This window comes from Phyllopteryx taeniolatus, chromosome 18 (assembly GCF_024500385.1).
Source record: "Phyllopteryx taeniolatus isolate TA_2022b chromosome 18, UOR_Ptae_1.2, whole genome shotgun sequence".
Lineage (NCBI taxonomy): Eukaryota > Metazoa > Chordata > Actinopteri > Syngnathiformes > Syngnathidae > Phyllopteryx > Phyllopteryx taeniolatus.
This window is the reverse complement of record NC_084519.1, coordinates 3,809,520-3,827,802: the sequence shown is the minus strand read 5'-3', so window position 1 is coordinate 3,827,802 and position 18,283 is coordinate 3,809,520. Positions and strand designations below refer to the sequence as shown.

Genomic DNA, 18,283 nt, shown 5'->3' with positions numbered 1-18,283 from the left:
CCGCCTCCTGCCCGATGATGGCTGGGATAGGCTCCAGCAGCCCGAGACCCTAGTGAGGAGAAGCGGTAAAGAAAATGGATGGATGGATGGATTTTTGAGTGAAATGTCTTACTCAGTGGAAGAAAACTTTGTTTGAGGCGAACAAAGATCATGGGTCCTCCAGCAAGACCAATACCGAAACCACACAGGAATGGTTGAAAAGGGAAAAAAAAAGACTGTTTTAAAATGGCCAGCAATGAGTTCTGATCTCAATCCAATTGAAAATCTTTGGGGGGAGCGTAAATCTGCCATTGGAGAAAAGAACCCTGCAAATGTTCAAGAGCTTGAATAAACTGCAAGGGAAGAGTGGGAGAAAATGCCACCTGAGAAGTGCAAAAAGCTTATTAGATGGATACAAGAAACATTTGGAGGGTGTCAATGCTGCCAAAGGGTGTGCAACTCAATATTAAGGACGGGCGCTAATATTGCTGCACAAGCTGTTTTCTTTTTTTTTTTCCAAGTTGAAAAAAAAAATAATCTGTTAAATTTATATTACTTTGGACCTCCAATTAAAAGATTCTGATGATATAGGTTTGGTACGTTTCCATATATGTCTGAAGATATTATACAGGTTTTGCAAAAAATTAAGGGGTGCCAGTAATAGTGACCAGGACTGGTTTTTCGGCCAGCCTTAGTTTTAGATCTTGAAACAAACAATTCAGTACTAAATAGTTCTCAGTCTTTGCACATGTTTTCAGCACTTTCAAACATATTTTATGTATTTAGAAACAAAACAGAAACTTCACTGTCCCTTTAAGAATTTATTATTGTTTATTCTACAGGGAAAGCAACATAAACAGTATGCATTAATCTAACGCAATATGTATCATATCATACATATATCAATATATACAGTATATCTGAATATTTTTCCAGTCATCATTTTCAACGCACACTAGAAATAATGCTTTAATAACAGTAACTAACGAAGGGTAGTGGAACAATGGTTGAGAAAAAAAAAAAAAAAAAAAAAAAAAAAAGGCAAGGAGTCAGGTACAATAGGAACCATCATATAAGAAAAGAAGACTTTTGGTGGATTTCTCTCCACTTTCCTCAAATATTTGATACTGCCAACTGGTTTTAACATTTTACATTACATTAGCCATCGATATCATATTATGCTTGTGTGATGTTAAAAAAATGATGTGTGAGTTGTGTGGGACATTCCATTTACTATCCCCATCAGTTATCTTTTATAAAAGTGATTAAAGAGGGTGTTATTTTGGAGAAACACGCCTTTTACTCAAAAGTGCTAAAATTGTCAAGGTGCATTTTTACTATGATTGGAGTCAGAACAGGCATATTAATAAATAAATAAATGTTGGTAAAAAAAGTATGGTGCATACTGTATGTACAGTAGACATGTAGTAGGCTGGATGTGATTGTGGTAGGTGTGGTTAGAGGGTGCTTTACAAATGTAAGACACAAAACATAACACCAACCAACACAAAATACACAGCAGAGTGTACATTGGATCTTCTCTTGACACATTATAAGTATAATGAATAATAATTTAAATATTCAGCAACTGCATTACACAAACAATAACAACAACAAAAAGAGGTTACGACATGAAAAGAAAACTGTAAGATTTCAGCTCTCCAGTACATTTGAGTAAAAATAGACATTCCAATGAACTGTTGAAAAACAGACTCCCCATTAAAAAAACAAATGACATTTACAGACATGCAGCCGCCATACACAAACCTTTCCCATCAGCCAGTACACATTCTTCCTTACTCCTGCTGCGATCCATCCATCTTTTCTGTCTCTCCCTCTGCCCTCTGTCCCCGCTCTCTTATCACTCGACATCAACTCAACTGGTCGAGGCAGATGGTTTCTTCATCAGAGGGCAGCTGGAAGCTGATACAAATGAAGTATGATGTCCAACATAAAATAAAAACTCCCAAAACAATAGCAAGTTTTGGTGACTTTTGTCTCCATCTTATTGACAGTTGATCCTGATGTTGTACCCTTACATGGTGTTCTCTGTATGCAGTGTACATCTCTCTGTGTAAATACTAAGCATGTTAACTGGGATATAAAATGAAAATGGAGAATTAGTGCATCCATTAAGCCTCTTTCTTCACATTTAAACATTCATTGAGAATTACAAAAACATCCAAATAACTATGAAAAAAATCAAAAGAGTTTTGTCTTCGTAAAATTGCCTTGAAATATTTTTCCAGTAATGATCAATCTAAAAGCCGCCCTGAACCAGCTATAAAAGAAAGCATAAATCAAAGGATTCAGCATTGAATTAGAAAGTGTAAGCCAATTTAGTGTTTCAATCACGGCGACTGGAGTAACATCAAATGTTAAAGGCTGAAAGATCAAAAAAATGAAGTATGGTGTCCAACATAAAATAAAAATTCCCATAACAATTGCTAGAGTTTTGGTAGCTTTTGTCTCCATCTTACTGACAGTTGCTCGTGACATTGTACTCTGACATGTACTCTGGATGCTGCGTACTTGTCTCTGTGCAACAAGGAAAATCCTCAAGTAGATACTAAGCATAATGATAACTGGGATATAAAAGGAAAATATACATCCCAAAGTGGTCGAAATTAATGCATCAATTAAACATCTCTCTTCACATTTCCCTTGATTAAATCCTGCTACTGTTATTCCAATTCCTATTAGTGCAGAAACACCCCAGTTTACCAATATCATGATGCCGATAACATGATAATTTATTTTACTTTTGTAGGTCAGAGGCTTGCACACGGCGTAATATCTGTCAATGGAAATACAACAGAGGTTTAAAATTGAAGCTGTGCTTAGTATGACATCAAAACAACCTCGTATTTTACAAAACAGCCCGTCATGATGCCAACAGGAGAAGACGGTGAAGGCCATACTGAAAGGAAACACCAAAATTCCGACAAACAAATCGGCCACAGCTAAAGACAGAATGAGATAGTTTGTTGGCGTGTGGAGCTGTTTGAAGTAAATAATAGTGATGACTACAAGGAGGTTTCCGCATATTGTACAAATAGATAATAAGCCAAGAAAAACATAAAGTGCAACACATATCTTCGAAGGATTACTTGTAAATGTGTAAGATGTATTATCTAATACATAGCAAGGATGGATGTAACTCAGAATGTTGGTCATCTCTGATTCCATTCTTCGGGATTCCTGTGAAAAAATGTTTCATTAAAAGCCATTGATCATGAAAAGCATCATAGATTAAACATACAGTTCAACTAGCACATAGACAACATCAATGTTCATGCAAACAAATAAGGTTACCTTGTAAGTGCAGCAGTGTTGCTCTCACTCATGTGCACAAGACATTTGAGTCCCTGCATCATTATTATATTTAAGGCGGATATTCTATCCAATCACAGCGCAGGTTTTTTGATGACATCATAGGGCTGTTTTGAGGTTTCTAGAAACATCTCTGATATTTTAAGTCAACATTTTTCTCTACTATGAGATTTATTTTATTTTTTGCATAGAGTTTCTTTGAATAATATCTAAAAGCACAAACGTTGCTATGGAAAAAGGCAAACGTCATGTTTTATGAAGCACATACTGTACTGCTTCATCTCTTTATCGTATCCCACTGTGGGAAATCTAAGGCATACTATAGTGATCCATCCATTAGATCCATATTTTTGAGGTGTCAAACTCTGGTGAAAGTTTTATTTTGTTCATGATCAAAAGTACTCAAAACAATACTTTTCTCTTGGCATGGGCCAAATATTATCGTTGTCACTAAAGGGGCAGATACTGGCAAAAATAATAGCAAACAGGCACGAGGGAAACATGAGCCGACAGGTTTTACTTGCATTTGTAAAAAAAATTCAAAAACTGCAGGGTATTCCACCAAGCAGGTTGTGTGAAAACCCGAGAAAGTTGACCCTGAGATGAGGGAAAGCCTGATCAATCGGTTTCAACAAGCCAGGTAAAAGAAATTCCGTCTCAGTCACCACGATAGCAGACTCAATGAACCAAACCTGCTCACGAGCAGGTTATGCATGATAAATCCTGACTTTCTAACAATCTCCTCCCACCTGAAGCCAACATGGCTTGTCCATTTCTTCGTGATCTCATTAATATTGTGGCCCAACTAAATCTAAAATGATATGCTGGTATTATTCAATCCATTTTCTTCCGCTTATCCGAGGTCAGGTCGCGGGGGCAGCAGCGTCAGCAGGGAAGCCCAGACTTCCCTCTCCACAGCCACTTCCTCCAGCTCTTCCGAGGTGATCCCGGGGCGTTCCCAGGCCAGCCAAGAGACGTAGTCTTTCCAGCGTGTCCTGGGGCGTCCCCGGGGTCTCCTCCTGGTGGGACATGCCCGGAACACCTCACCAGGGAGGCGTCCTGGAGACTTCCTAAACAGATGCCCGAGCCACCTCATCTGGCTCCTCTCAATGCGGAGGAGCAGCGGCTCTACTCTGAGCTCCTCCCGGATGACTGAGCTTCTCACCTTATCTCTAAGGGAGAGCCCAGACACCCTGCAGAGTAAACTCATTTCAGCCGCTTGTATCCAGGATCTTGTTCTTTCGGTCACGACCAACGGCTCATGACCATAGGGGAGGTTAGGAATGTAGATCGACCGGTAAATAGAGAGCTTCGCCTTTCGGCTTAGCTCCTTCTTCACCACAACTGACTGATACAAAATCTGCATTACTACAGACGCTGCACCGATCCGCCTGTCGATCTCCCGTTCCATTCTTCCCTCAGTCGTGAACAAGACCCCAAAATATTTGAACTTGGGGTAGGATCTCATCCCCGACCTGGAAAGGGCACTCCACCCTTTTCCAACCGAGGACCATGGTCTCAGATTTGGAGGTGCTGATTCTCATCCCAGCCGCTTCAGACTCGGCTGCGAACCACTCCAGTGAGAGTTGGAGATCACGGCTTGATGAAGCCAACAGAACCACATCATCTGCAAAAAGCAGAGATGCAAAACTGAGGCCACCAAACCGGAAACTAGCACTCCCCACAGGACTCCCCGAGGGACACGGTCGAACGCCTTCGGCAAGTCCACAAAACACATGTAGACTGGTTGGGCGAACTCCCATGCACCCTCGAAGGTGAAGAAGGTTGTCCACTGTTCCACGGCCAGGACGAAAACCACACTGCTCCTCCTGTATCTGGGATTCGACCTCCTGACGGACCCTTCTCTCCAGCACCCCTAAATTGACCTTACCATGGAGGCTGAGGAGTGTGCTTCTCCTGTAGTTGGAACACACCCTACGGTCCCCCTTCTTAAAAAGGGGGACCACCACCCAGATGCACTGTCCCCGATGTCCACGCGATGTTGCAGAGGCGTGTCAACCAGGACAGCCCTACAACATCCAGAGCCTTCAGGAACTCTGGGCGAATCTCATCCACTCCCGGGGCCTTTTTAACCACCTTGGTGACCTCAACCCCAGAGATAGGGGTGCCCGCCTCAGAGACCCCAGACTCTGGCATGGTGTGCGAGACCCCCCGTGGCTCTGTAAATATTGTTTGTGCAGAGTTTGTGTAGAGGAACTCTTCAAAATTAATTGTTGTATTGTTGTGATCTATTTCAATAATAACTTTTTTTCTTAATTTATAATTTCTTTATTATTTTTTTTATGTTTTACAGTGCCATAAAGCAACAATGCTCATGGTTAAGTGGTCTTTTACTGTAAATGTTTGAAAATAAGGTTAGGCAATATAATTGGGTTTAGTCAAGTCAAGGTTCTTTATGATTAGCACATGTGCAAAGGTTAAGTATCACATTTTATCTCCATCGAATCGAATCGAGAATCATATCGCTCCCATCCTGAATCGAATCATTCCGCCCTTAAAGATATCATTTTTTAATTGAATTGCTACCTGTGTATCTAGATACGTATCGAATCGGCCCTGTGCCAGAAATGACCAACCCGAGCACATAAAACAGCATGTTTACAGACGGTGCAATGAAACCTTTAACGAAAAGGACACCCTGCCAACAGTCAAGCATGGTGGAGGATCCATAATGCTGATGGGCTGCTTTGCTTTATCTGGTACTACAGGCCTTGACTGTATCTCAGGTATCATGAAATCAGAAAATTGTCAAGAGATTTTAGAGTGGGCAGCACGGTGGACGACTGGTTAGAGCGTCTGCCTCACAGTTCTGAGGACATGGGGTTCAATCCCCGGCCCCGCCAGTGTGGAGTTTGCATGTTCTCCCCGTGCCTGCGTGGGTTTTCTCTGGGCACTCCGGTTTCCTCCCACATCTCAAAAACATGGATGGTAGGTTAATTGACAACTCTAAATTGCCCGTAGGTGTGAATGTGAGTGTGAATGGTTGTTTGTTTGTATGTGCCCTGCGATTGGGTGGCAACCAGTTCAGGGTGTACCCCGCCTCCTGCCCGATGATAGCTGGGATAGGCTCCAGCAGCCCGAGACCCTAGTGAGGAGAAGCGGTAAAGAAAATGGATGGATGGATGGATTTTAGTGTGAAATGTCTTACCCAGTGTAAGAAAACTTTGTTTGAGGTGAACAAAGATCATGGGTCCTCCAGCAAGACCAATACCGAAACCACATAGGAATGGTTGAAAAGGAAAAAAAAAAGACTGTTTTAAAATGGCCAGCAATGAGTCCTGATCTCAATCCAATTGAAAATCTTTGGGGGGAGCGGAAATCTGCCATTGGAGAAAAGAACGCTGCAAATGTTAGTTTTAGATCTTGAAACAAACAATTCAGTACTAAATAGTTCTCAGTCTTTGCACAAGTTTTCAGCACTTTCAAACATATTTTATGTATTTAGAAACAAAACAGAGACTTTACTGTCCCTTTAAGATTTTACTACACTTAATTATGGGCTATAAAAACAGTGTATTGACAACACACTACTTTATTATATTCAAAAATTAATGTTATTTATTCTACAGGGAAAACAACATAACCAGTATGGATTAATTTAATCTAATGCAATATGTATCATATCATACATATATCAATATATACAGTATATCTGAGTAGTGGAACAATGGTTGAAAACAAAAAAAACAAAAAAACAAAAAAAAGGTAAGGAGTCAGGTACAATAGGAACCATCATATAAGAAAAGAAGACTTTTGGTGGATTTCTCTCCACTTTCCTCAAATATTTGATATTGCCAACTGGTTTTAACATTTTACATTACATTAGCCATCGATATCACATTATGCTTTTGTGATGTTAAAAAAAAAGATGTGTGAGTTGTGTGGGACATTCCATTTACTATCCCCATCAGTCATCCTTTATTAAAGTGATTAAAGAGGGTGTTATTTTGGAGAAACACGCCTTTTACTCAAAAGTGCTAAAATTGTCAAGGTGCATTTTTACTATGATTGGAGTCAGAACAGGCATATTAATAAATAAATAAATGTTGGTAATAAAGTATGGTGCATACTGTATGTATAGTAGACATGAAGTAGGCTAGATGTGATTTCGGTAGGTATGGTTAGAGGGTGCTTTACAAATGTAAGACACAAAACATAACACCAACCAACACAAAATATACAGCAGAGTGTACATTGGATAATCTCTTGACACATTAAAAGCATAATGAATAAAAATTGAAATATTCAGCAACTGCATTACACAAACAACACTCGACATCAACTCAACTGGTCGAGGCAGATGGTTTCTTCATCAGAGGGCAGCTGGAAGCTGATACAAATGAAGTATGATGTCCAACATAAAATAAAATCTCCCATAACAATAGCTTTGCTGACTTTTGTCTCCATCTTATTGACAGTTGCTCCTGATTTGGTATGCTTACATGGTGTTCTCTATATGCTGTGTACAGCTCTCTGTGTAAATACTAAGCACGTTAACGGGGATATAAAATGAAAATGTAGATGCCAGAGTGGTCCAAATTAGTGCATCCATTAAGCCTCTTTCTTCACATTTAAACATTCAGAATTACAAAAATATCCAAATAACTATGAACAAAATCAAAAGAGTTTTGTCTTAGTAAAATCGCCTTGAAATATTTTTCCAGTAATGATCAATCCAAAAGCCGCCCTGAACCACCTATAAAAGAAAGCATAAATCAAAGGATTCAGCATTGAATTAGAAAGTGTAAGCCAATTTAATGTTTCAATCACGGCGATTGGAGTAACATCAAACGTTAAAGGCTGAAAGATGATACAAATGAAGTATGGTGTCCAACATAAAATAAAAATTCCCATAACAATTGCTAGAGTTTTGGTAGCTTTTGTCTCCATCTTACTGACAGTTGCTCGTGACATTGTACTCTGACATGTACTCTGGATGCTGCGTACTTGTCTGTGTGCAACAAGGAAAATCCTCAAATAAATACTAAGCATAATGATAACTGGGATATAAAAGGAAAATATACATGCCAAAGTGGTCGAAATTAGTGCATCAATGAAACATCTCTCTTCACATTTCCCTTGATTAAATCCTGCTACTGTTATTCCAATTCCTATTAGTGCAGAAACACCCCAGCTTACCAATATCATGATGCCGATAACACGATAATTTATTTTACTTTTGTAGGTCAGAGGCTGGCACACGGCATAATATCTGTCAATGGAAATACAACAGAGGTTTAAAATTGAAGCTGTGCTTAGTATGACATCAAAACAACCTCGTATTTTACAAAACAGCCCTTCATGATGCCAACAGGAGAAGACAGTGAAGGCCATACTGAAAGGAAACACCAAAATTCCGACAAACAAATCGGCCACAGCTAAAGACAGAATGAGATAGTTTGTTGGCATGTGGAGCTGTTTGAAGTAAATAATAGTGATGACTACAAGGAGGTTTCCGCATATTGTACAAATAGATAATAAGCCAAGAAAAACATAAAGTGCAACACATATCTTCGAAGGATTACTTGTAAATGTGTAAGATGTATTATCTAATACATAGCAAGGATGTATGTAACTCAGAATGTTGGTCATCTCTGATTCCATTCTTCGGGATTCCTGTGAATAAATGTTTCATTAAAAGCCATTGATCATGAAAAGCATCATAGATTAAACATACAGTTCAACTAGCACATAAACAACATCAATGTTCATGCAAACAAATAAGGTTACCTTGTAAGTGCAGCAGTGTTGCTCTCACTCATGTGCACAAGACATTTGAGTCCCTGCATCATTATTATATTTAAGGCGGATATTCTATCCAATCACAGCGCAGGTTTTTTGATGACATCATAGGGCTGTTTTGAGGTTTCTAGAAACATCTCTGATATTTTAAGTCAACATTTTTCTCTACTACGAGATTTATTTTATTTTTTGCATTGAGTTTCTTGGAATAATATCTAAAAGCACAAACGTTGCTATGGAAAAGGGCAAACGTCATGTTTTATGAAGCACATACTGTACTGTAATGTATGGATCCCCACATTCATTACAATGCTTCACCTCTTTATCGTATCCCACTGTGGGAAATCTAAGGCATACTATAGTGATCCATCCATTACATCCATATTTTTGAGGTGTCAAACACTGGTGAAAGTTTTATTTTGTTCATGATCAAAAGTGCTCAAAACAATACTTTTCTCTCAGCATGGGCCAAATATTATCGCTTTTTATCACTGGAAGTGCAAAACAATATAACAAATTGTGAAACACTTTTACATTTCAAAAAAACATCCAAATAACTTTTCAAAAAAAAAAAGAAGAAAATCCAAAACACATTTCAGAAAACAAATTAACAAAAGGGCGGCACGGTGAACAACTGGTTAGGATATCTGCCTTACAGTTCTGAGTACTGGGGTTCAAATCCCGGCCCCGCCTGTATGGAGTTTGCATGTTCTCCCCGTGCTTGCGTGGGTTTTCTCCGGGCACTCCGGTTTCCTCCCACATTCCAAAAACATGCGTGGTAGGTTAATTGAAGACTCGAAATTTCCCGTAGGTATGAATGTGAGTGCGAATGGTTGTTTGTTTGTGTGTGTGTTCAGTTCAGGGTGTACCCCGCCTCTCGCCCAAGATAGGTGGGATAGGCTCCAGCACGCCCGTGACCCTAGTGAGGAGAAGCGGCTCAGAAAATGGATGGATGGATAGATTTAAGACTAGGGTTGAGGTTAAGGCAGTTTAGGATGAGTTAAGATTAGGATTATGGTGGTTAAGGCTGTCGCACACCGAGCACCGTCGCCGAACCCCACTGAACTATGGCGCAGTGTGTGTGCATGGTTTGGCAATTGTTTCCTTGAGCGGCCGATCAGTCGGCCACAGGTTTTGACGCGATTCAAAATTATAATTGCAATTGCAATCTTTACGTTGCAATTTACATTCAATCAAAATGCACAGAAGCTTTCCCCTACGGTGAAAATACATTTCCAGGTTCGCGGGCCGTGCTGCTGCGTTGCCTCGGCCCAAGCCATAGGGCGGTCCTTCTACTGCGGGCAGTTGGGTCATTCCGTGAGCAACTGTTACGTCAAGGTTACCGGTGCCAGTAACAACGGAACGAGAGCTGTGAGTCTAAATTTCATTAAGGAATACCCCACCCGGGTTCTTGCTAAAGTGACACTATGCTCTCCAGATCAAGAGATTCATACATCTGTATTGGTTCTGACGGAAATTTACTCAACTCCCTCCTCGTTAGACGTATGCACCTTAGAAGTAAAACGCCACCGCAACACCTATGCTGCAGACAGCAGTTTTATGGGCAGGATCACTCACCACACCCAAACACTCACATTAACATTTCCTGATTCTCACTCGGAACGCATTAGTTTTCATGTTTTTGACGCCATGAATCATGACCTTATCTTAGGTAACCCATAGTTGAAATTACATAACCCCCACATTGACTGGTCCTCTGGGCAGGTTATGTCATGGGGCAGCAATTGCGCCCGGAACTGTTTCAAGCCTCCATGTAATGTTCAGGGATATGTTTCTAATGAAATTCCAAAGACCTCATCGGGGGATCCTGACTTATCTCAAGTGCCCACCTGTTACCATTAAAGACGTTTTTTCCAAATCCAAAGCCAAATCCCTTCCAACCCACAGACCTTATGACTGTGCAGTTGACTTGCTGCCTGGGACCACACCTCCATGGGGGAGGTTGTTCTCTCTTTCAGGGCCGGAACACAAGGCTATGAAGGAGTATGTGGAAGAATCAGTGGCAGCCGGGATTATTCGCCCATCTTCATCCCCTGCGGGAGCAGGAATTTTCTTTGTGGACAAAAAGGACAAGACCCTGCGACCCTGTATCGATTACCGGGGTCTCAACGAGATAGCTGTAAAAAAACAGGTACCCTCTTCCTCTCATGTCCACTGCCTTTAAGCTCCTGGAGAGAGCCAAGCTTTTCACCAAACTAGACTTGAGAAATGCGTATCATCTAGTCAGGATAAGGGAGGGGGATGAATGGAAAACAGCATTCAACACACCAACGGGACATTATGAGTATTTGGTTATGCCTTTTGGACTCACTAACGCTCCAGCTGTTTTCCAAAACCTTGTCAATGATGTCCTGCGTGACATGTTGAATGTGTATGTTTTTGTCTATCCATCCATCCATTTTCTGAGCCGCTTCTCCTCACTAGGGTCGCGGGCGTGCTGGAGCCTATCCCAGCTATCATCGGGCAGGAGGCGGGGTACACCAATCGCCAGCCTATCGCAGGGCACATACAAACAAACAACCATTCACACTCACATTCACACCTACGGGCAATTTAGAGTTGTCAATTAACCTACCATCCATGTTAGAGTCTCCAATTCATGCATGTTTTTGAGATGTGGGAGGAAACCGGAGTGCCCGGAGAACATGCAAACTCCACACAGGCGGGGCCGGGGATTGAACCCGGGTCCTCAGAACTGTGAGGCTGACGCTCTCACCAGTCGTCCACCGTGCCGCCTGTTTTTGTCTATTTGGACGATATTTTGATATTCTCCCCGAATGAGGAGACTCACATCATTCATGTCCGCTCTGTATTGCAGCGGTTACTGCAGAATGAACTTTATGTCAAGGCTGAGGAATGTGAGTTTCACAAGGCGTCCGTTTCTTTTCTGGGTTTCGTGCTGGCTCAAGGTGAAGTCAAAATGGTCCCTTGCAAAGTCAATGTCGTGATTAATTGGCTTACTCCCACGTCACGCAAAGATGTACAAAGGTTCTTAGGGTTCGCAAACTTCTACAGAAAATTCATCAGAAATTTCAGTTCAATAGCCTCGCCTTTGCATGATCTTACCTCGCCACACAGACCCTTTGTGTGGAACCCGGTTTGTCAGTCAGCTTTACAGAGACTAAAATCGAGCTTTACCTCTGCTCCCATCCTCACTTCGCCAGATCCCAAACAGCAGTTTGTGGTAGAACTTGATGTGTCTGATGCCGGAATAGGAGCAGTGCTCTCCCAGAAATGTCTCAAGGATGGTAAGTTACATCCTTGTGCCTATCTCTCTATTATTATGAATGAGAAATTATGACACAGGTGACTGTGAACTGCTGGCGGTCAAAGTGGCTTTGGTGGAGTGGAGGCACTGGCTAGAGGGGGCACAGACTCCGTTTTTAATATGGACAGATCACAAGAACCTTGAGTATATTAAATCTGCTAAAAGATTAAATGCTAGGCAGGCTAGATGGGCTCTATATGAGATTTATCCTACCGACCTGGTTCTGAAAATGCCAGATGCTTTGTCACGTATTTTCTGCGACGAGAATTCTTTGTTTGACCCTAAAACTATATTGCCCAAGTCATGTTTTAAACTGTGGTGAAAGAGGCTCTGAATAACACTCTTAGCCCTGAAGATTGCCCTAAAAAGAGGCTTTATGTGGTCCCGACCTTAAGTGGAAGAGTCATCCACTGGGCTCACACTAACCGGACTGTATGTCACCCAGGCATAGCCAAAACGCCATCTGTGGTCAAATAGTGCTTTTGGGGGCACAACGTTAGAAGGGATGTTACCAATTCATTTCACAATTTTGGAAGGAGTTTTGCAGTCTGATAGGTGCTACTGTCAGTCTGTCATCTGGGTTTCATCCTGAAACCAACGGACAAACCGAGAGGCTGAATCAGGACCTGGAGACTGGGCTCCGATGTCTCGCTTCACAGGAGCCACAATCCTGATCTCAGAAACTGGTTTGGTTCGAGTTCTCTCACAATACTCTCCCCTCTGCACCCACTGGTTTATCGCCTTTTTACATTGTGCAAGGGGGTGGGGGGGGGGGGGGGGGGGGGGGGGGGGTTGGTACTGTCATGGGTGTGTGTTATGGTTGTTGTCTTCCCCCTGTCTCATACACACCTGCTCCTGAGAGCATCTTCCCCACCTGTGCCTCGTTTACCCTAATTACCCCATGCATTTAACCTCGTGTCTCATTCTTTCTGGTCGCCAGTTCGTTGTACCTTGTTGTCACATTCCAGCATTCCTTGTTTCCACGTCACCGACTTATAGTAAGACTAGACCCTGTTCCGATTATTGACCTTGCCTCTTTGCCTCATGATTTTTGGATACCGTTGCCTTTTTGGATTGCCTGCCTGTGTACTGACCTCTGCTCGTTTATTAAACCTCTCTTTTGTGAAACTGTCCATTTGTATTGGAGTCGTGCATTTTTGGGTCCTGTCCTCTGTTCCGTTCATGTCACACTTTCCCTTTAACTCTCGCCGGCATCCTCTTTCTTTAACAACCTGCTTATTGTTGAACTCTTCAGCTATCTTTTTATGGTTTTAGAAATGTGATCAAGTTCAATATATTGTATATACAGCATCAAATGCCTATACAGGCTCGCTGTTTTTAGGGCGTCCATATTTACAATCGCTATTTGGGATGGACATCTCGTTACATTTTCAGTTTGTTTGGCGAACAGTCAAGGGTGCGTCATACCTTTTGCCCAGTGTAGCGGAACCAGGGGAGCACTGGGGGCAGTGCCATCCACTTTCTGCCCTACCTTTGATGTGCCCCTTTGCCCCTTATTTATTGCACTGGGTGGTGCCCATCTGAGCATACTGGATGTTGATTATCAGTAGCATACTTACATGTAGCAACCAATGTGTATTTAATTTTTTAGCATGGTTGCCCTTTTTGTTGGAAGTCCCCCCCTGAGGACTGTGTGTCCCCCCCCCCCCCCCCCCCCCCAAGTCCACAAGTTGGCTGCGATATGCAGTACAAGCAAACAACAGCAACTACAGTATTTCAGTGTTGCCAATTTAGCAACTTTGTCACTTTTTTATTTTTTATTTTTTTCCAAAAAAGCGACACGCAACAATGCCAACATTGGTCCTCATGTTAGCAACATTCTAATTTACTTTACTGCAGAGGGGAGAGGGGCATGTGTTAGCTAACTAAAATGAGTTAGCGGCTGGTGCTCATAATGTCAGCAACATTTAAAACTGATTTTTTTAAAAAAATTGATTAATTGTGATATATGAGTATACAGTATGTGTAATTTGGACATAACTGCTTATAATTTACACTTTTATTTCTTAATATTATTATTAAGAAGTAGCAGCTTATTTGAACAATTCAATTTACTGCTTTATATAAAGACTTTCACTTCATATTAAATACAGTTGAGGTATTGGTGTGGCCTTTGACAACTGTCTTGGTTTCTCACATGGCTTCTTTGAAAAATTAATTGCCCACCCCCGTTGTAACGTAGACCCTCGCTATTCGTGGGAGTATATTCAAATATTGAATTATTTTGTTTTTTGATGAAGATGATGACTGTAGATTAGGTTTAGCAATGTTCTGCTGAGCTGTTGTTACAGATTCCACTGGTTTTGACTCCATGTTTAGTCCTGTTGAAACTATTGTGAGCCAAAGGACACATGGTTGCTGCCATTTTCGCTATCCTCTGCCCTCGGTAAATCACAAATCTAACACGGCTTAGATTTGTGAGAAAGGTTGGGGACCGCTGCTGTGGACAGTATTTTGCTAGCCAAAAAAAAAGGTGTCACATTGCATTCCAAAATCGCAAAAAAATCTGCAAACATATGCCAAAATATGCACCCCCCCCCCCCCCAAAAAAATAAATAAATCGGACAATAGGTAAATTCGCAAAATGCCGACCCGCAAACATGTAAGGGTCCACTGTATACTCAGTCTGTTGATGAGTGCAAACAAATGTTTCAGTGGTGATGTTGGCTGGTCTCTTTCTTCTTTTGAGACCATATGGCTCGAGTGCTATAAATGCACAAAAGAACAGGGATGGGGAGAGGGGACACTGGGAAAAACATATTACTTTTCTTTTATTGTGTGCTGTGCACCCAGTCTCACATCCACACTGAAAAACACTTTAAGTAAACTTAAAAACACTTTAAGTAATCCATCACATCTAATATTTTAGCTTAGACTCATGTAAATAATTCATTTAGTGCAACCTGAAATTTTTAACTTCATGTAAACTAATTTCTTAAGGTGATGTAAACCCCTTATTTCAAGTGGTCCTAAATTAAAATAATTTGGCTTTATTACACAATGCAAATAATCCTTTCAGTTGAACCTGAACATTTTTACTTCATGTAAACCATTTTTTTTAATGTTGGAATTGGAATTTTTGTTGTCTCAAATGAAATAAAAAAGCTTTAAATGTTAAAGTTTTTTTTTTTATAAACCCATTCTTATTCATTTGTTAATGTTTTTTTTTTTTTTTTTGGCCAAATGGCTCAATTTATACTTAAAAACATATTAAGATGAATTGTCTTTAGTCCACTCTCAGCCATAACACAACAATTAAGCACGCACATTTAAGGCCATTCATAACCCGTCTTCTTCATATCTCTCTGATATCCCACTCAGACTCTCAGATCTGCCTCCTCCATCAGCCTCATCGTCCCTCCGGTCCGTCTGTCCACCATGGGGTCCAGAGCCTTCAGCCGTTCTGCTCCTCGGCTTTGGAACTCCCTCCCTCCTTCCCGGCATCACAAACATGGACTCCATATCCAATTTTAAAATTCATTCAAAACCCCTCCTTTTTAAACAGGCCTGTTCACTCTGATTGTTGTCACTTTTATTCTGCTGCTCCTGTTGCCCTTAAGTTGGTGGTCTGCGGCAAATTCATTCTTAATTCTTGATTGTATTTGGACGGTGTTTTAATTGTCCTGTACAGTGACCTGCAGTGGCTTGAAAGTTGCCTTGCAAATAAAATTTATGATTATGATGATGATTATTATTGTTGTTATTAAATTTGGTACATTAATGATTAAAATTACGTCCAGTAAAGGACAGAAAAATGTTTAAAAACATAAATGACTTTAACATTACCAGAATGAAAAGGTTAATCTTTTTTTCCTTACCACTGTCAATGTCGCTCCTTCCTTCCCATTCAAGTTTTAAAGAAAGCATGAGCAAATCATACTCAATCAAATCAAATTATTTGATTAAAATGAAAATTTTTTATATGTTTCCCACTATAAATTTACATCGAAGTAAAAACATTTAACCATCATTATAGCATTTACTTTTAATGAGGACACTATTATTTGTCAACTATTGGAATTTTAATAAACAAACAAATCAAATCTTTGTTATTCTTTTTTTTTTTTTTTTTCAGTGGAGTGTCAAAGCCTGAACCCAGCTAATTTTCAGGAATGTCTTATCCAAGATGTTTAGAATTGCTGTGGTCTAACAACCGATCGGATGTGTCCTACATGTGACCAAGAACCATATTTACTTTGAAGGACCAAAAATGTCTAGAGGATCAGTACGACAAGTGCCTCAAGGGCTTTTACACACTGCAACAGTTTTAGTCAATTCTCCTTAATTTTTGCACGTTGGTTCATAAACAATTCCCTCATTAGTAGTAGTATAAAGATGAAACATTTCCATATAAAAAAACAACAAAGATCCCAATTCATATGGTGATGCCAACACCACAACACCTTCAGTTCTGTTCAGATGATTATTTACTATGCATTGATATGTTATTCCTCGATCCTCATGGTGAATTGAAGTTGAATGCAAAAGAAAAAACTATCGCAGAACCAGAAAGGAGTCATTCAGTTGAGAAACGTAACTAACAGGTACAAGACAGTGATTTGTTCAGAAGTGTAAGTCCACTCCCTTCATTCTAAATTAAATGTATTGTAATAATGTGTCCAACTCACATTAAACAAGGCAATGTATCTACTACACACATCGACATCAAATCAAAACAATGCTGAATTAGCATAATCACCCTGGAATATTTTTCCTGATATAATCATCCTGAAGGCAGACCTGAACCAGCTGTAAAAGAAAGCATAGATGAATGGATTAAGCATTGAGTTGGACAGTGCGAGCCAGTTAAGCATTTCAATTACTGGAACTGGGACTAAAACATCGATAAAAGGCAGAAATGTTATACAAAGAAAGAAAGGAGTCCAACAGATCAGAAAAACTCCAAGTACACATGCAAGAGTTTTGGTGGCTTTTCTCTCAATCTTACTGACAGTCAGGCCAGGCTTTGTTGAGATGTGAATGCTGTGTGCGTGTCTCAATGCAACAAACAAAATCTTCAGATAGATGCAAAGTATTATGACGACCGGTAAGTAAAAAGATAAAATCGGCCCAATAGTGTTTTCCATGACAACATCAATTAAACACCTTTCTTCACAATCTTCATTCTGTAATCCCGCAATCATGACACCAGTTGCAATCAGAGCAGAAACCCCCCAGTTGATCAATATCATAATCACAACAACACAGTGATTCATTTTAACCCTGTATGTCAGAGGCTGACACACTGCATAATATCTGTCAATGGAAATGCAGCAGAGGTTCAAAATAGAGCATGTGCTTAGCGATATGTCAAAAGTGCCTCGTATTTTGCAGAACAGGTCCTCATGATACATGCATGAGCTCAGAGAGAAGGCCATGCTGAGGGGAAAAACTAGAAGACCCACAAGCACATCAGCCACAGCCAGGGAGAGAATGAGATAGTTGGTCGGGTTTTGGAGCTGTTTGAAGTAAAGGATGGTCATTATTACAAGAAAGTTTCCACAGATTGTGACCACAGACAATAAAGCAAGAAACATATACAAAGAAACACATGTGAACGACGGGCTACTTGTCAGTACGTAAGATAAATTATCTATATGATAACAAGGATGTACGTCATTGATGACATCAGTCGTGTTGACATGAGCCATGTTTCTGCAAAAAAGAAATCAAATAAAATTTAATGTTGTTAAAAAAAATCCAAAACAGCAAAACGAAGTATTCTACCAAGTTAAACAATTCTCACCTGATACTTGGGACACGATACAGCGATCAGCAGCAGCTTCTGACTTCTTTGTATTTTAAAACCTCCTTTGGGCATAATTAAATCTCTAGCTGACCAATTGGCTGCAACAACTAATACATTTTTCATGAGACGCCCACACAACACTAACTGTA

General features: G+C 40.5%; 3 protein-coding genes across 3 annotated transcripts; all 3 read right to left on the bottom strand.

The window, feature by feature from the left end:
- Positions 1–784: 784 nt before the first annotated feature.
- Positions 785–4,678, bottom strand: LOC133468694 (trace amine-associated receptor 1-like). The gene is made up of 4 exons (XM_061754900.1): positions 4,652–4,678; positions 3,909–3,968; positions 3,295–3,318; positions 785–3,180 (listed from the first exon to the last, which is right to left on the bottom strand). The coding sequence occupies exons 1-4, from the start codon at positions 4,676–4,678 to the stop codon at positions 2,182–2,184; spliced, it is 1,110 nt and encodes a 369-aa protein (XP_061610884.1). The 3' UTR covers positions 785–2,181.
- A 3,272-nt stretch (positions 4,679–7,950) lies between these two features.
- On the bottom strand, positions 7,951–9,086 carry LOC133468535 (trace amine-associated receptor 1-like). The gene is made up of 2 exons (XM_061754553.1): positions 9,064–9,086; positions 7,951–8,949 (listed from the first exon to the last, which is right to left on the bottom strand). The coding sequence occupies exon 2, from the start codon at positions 8,935–8,937 to the stop codon at positions 7,951–7,953; it is 987 nt and encodes a 328-aa protein (XP_061610537.1). The 5' UTR covers positions 8,938–8,949; positions 9,064–9,086.
- Positions 9,087–17,055: 7,969 nt separating this feature from the next.
- On the bottom strand, positions 17,056–18,036 carry LOC133468693 (trace amine-associated receptor 1-like). The gene has a single exon (XM_061754899.1). The coding sequence runs from the start codon at positions 18,034–18,036 to the stop codon at positions 17,056–17,058; it is 981 nt and encodes a 326-aa protein (XP_061610883.1).
- Positions 18,037–18,283: the final 247 nt, after the last annotated feature.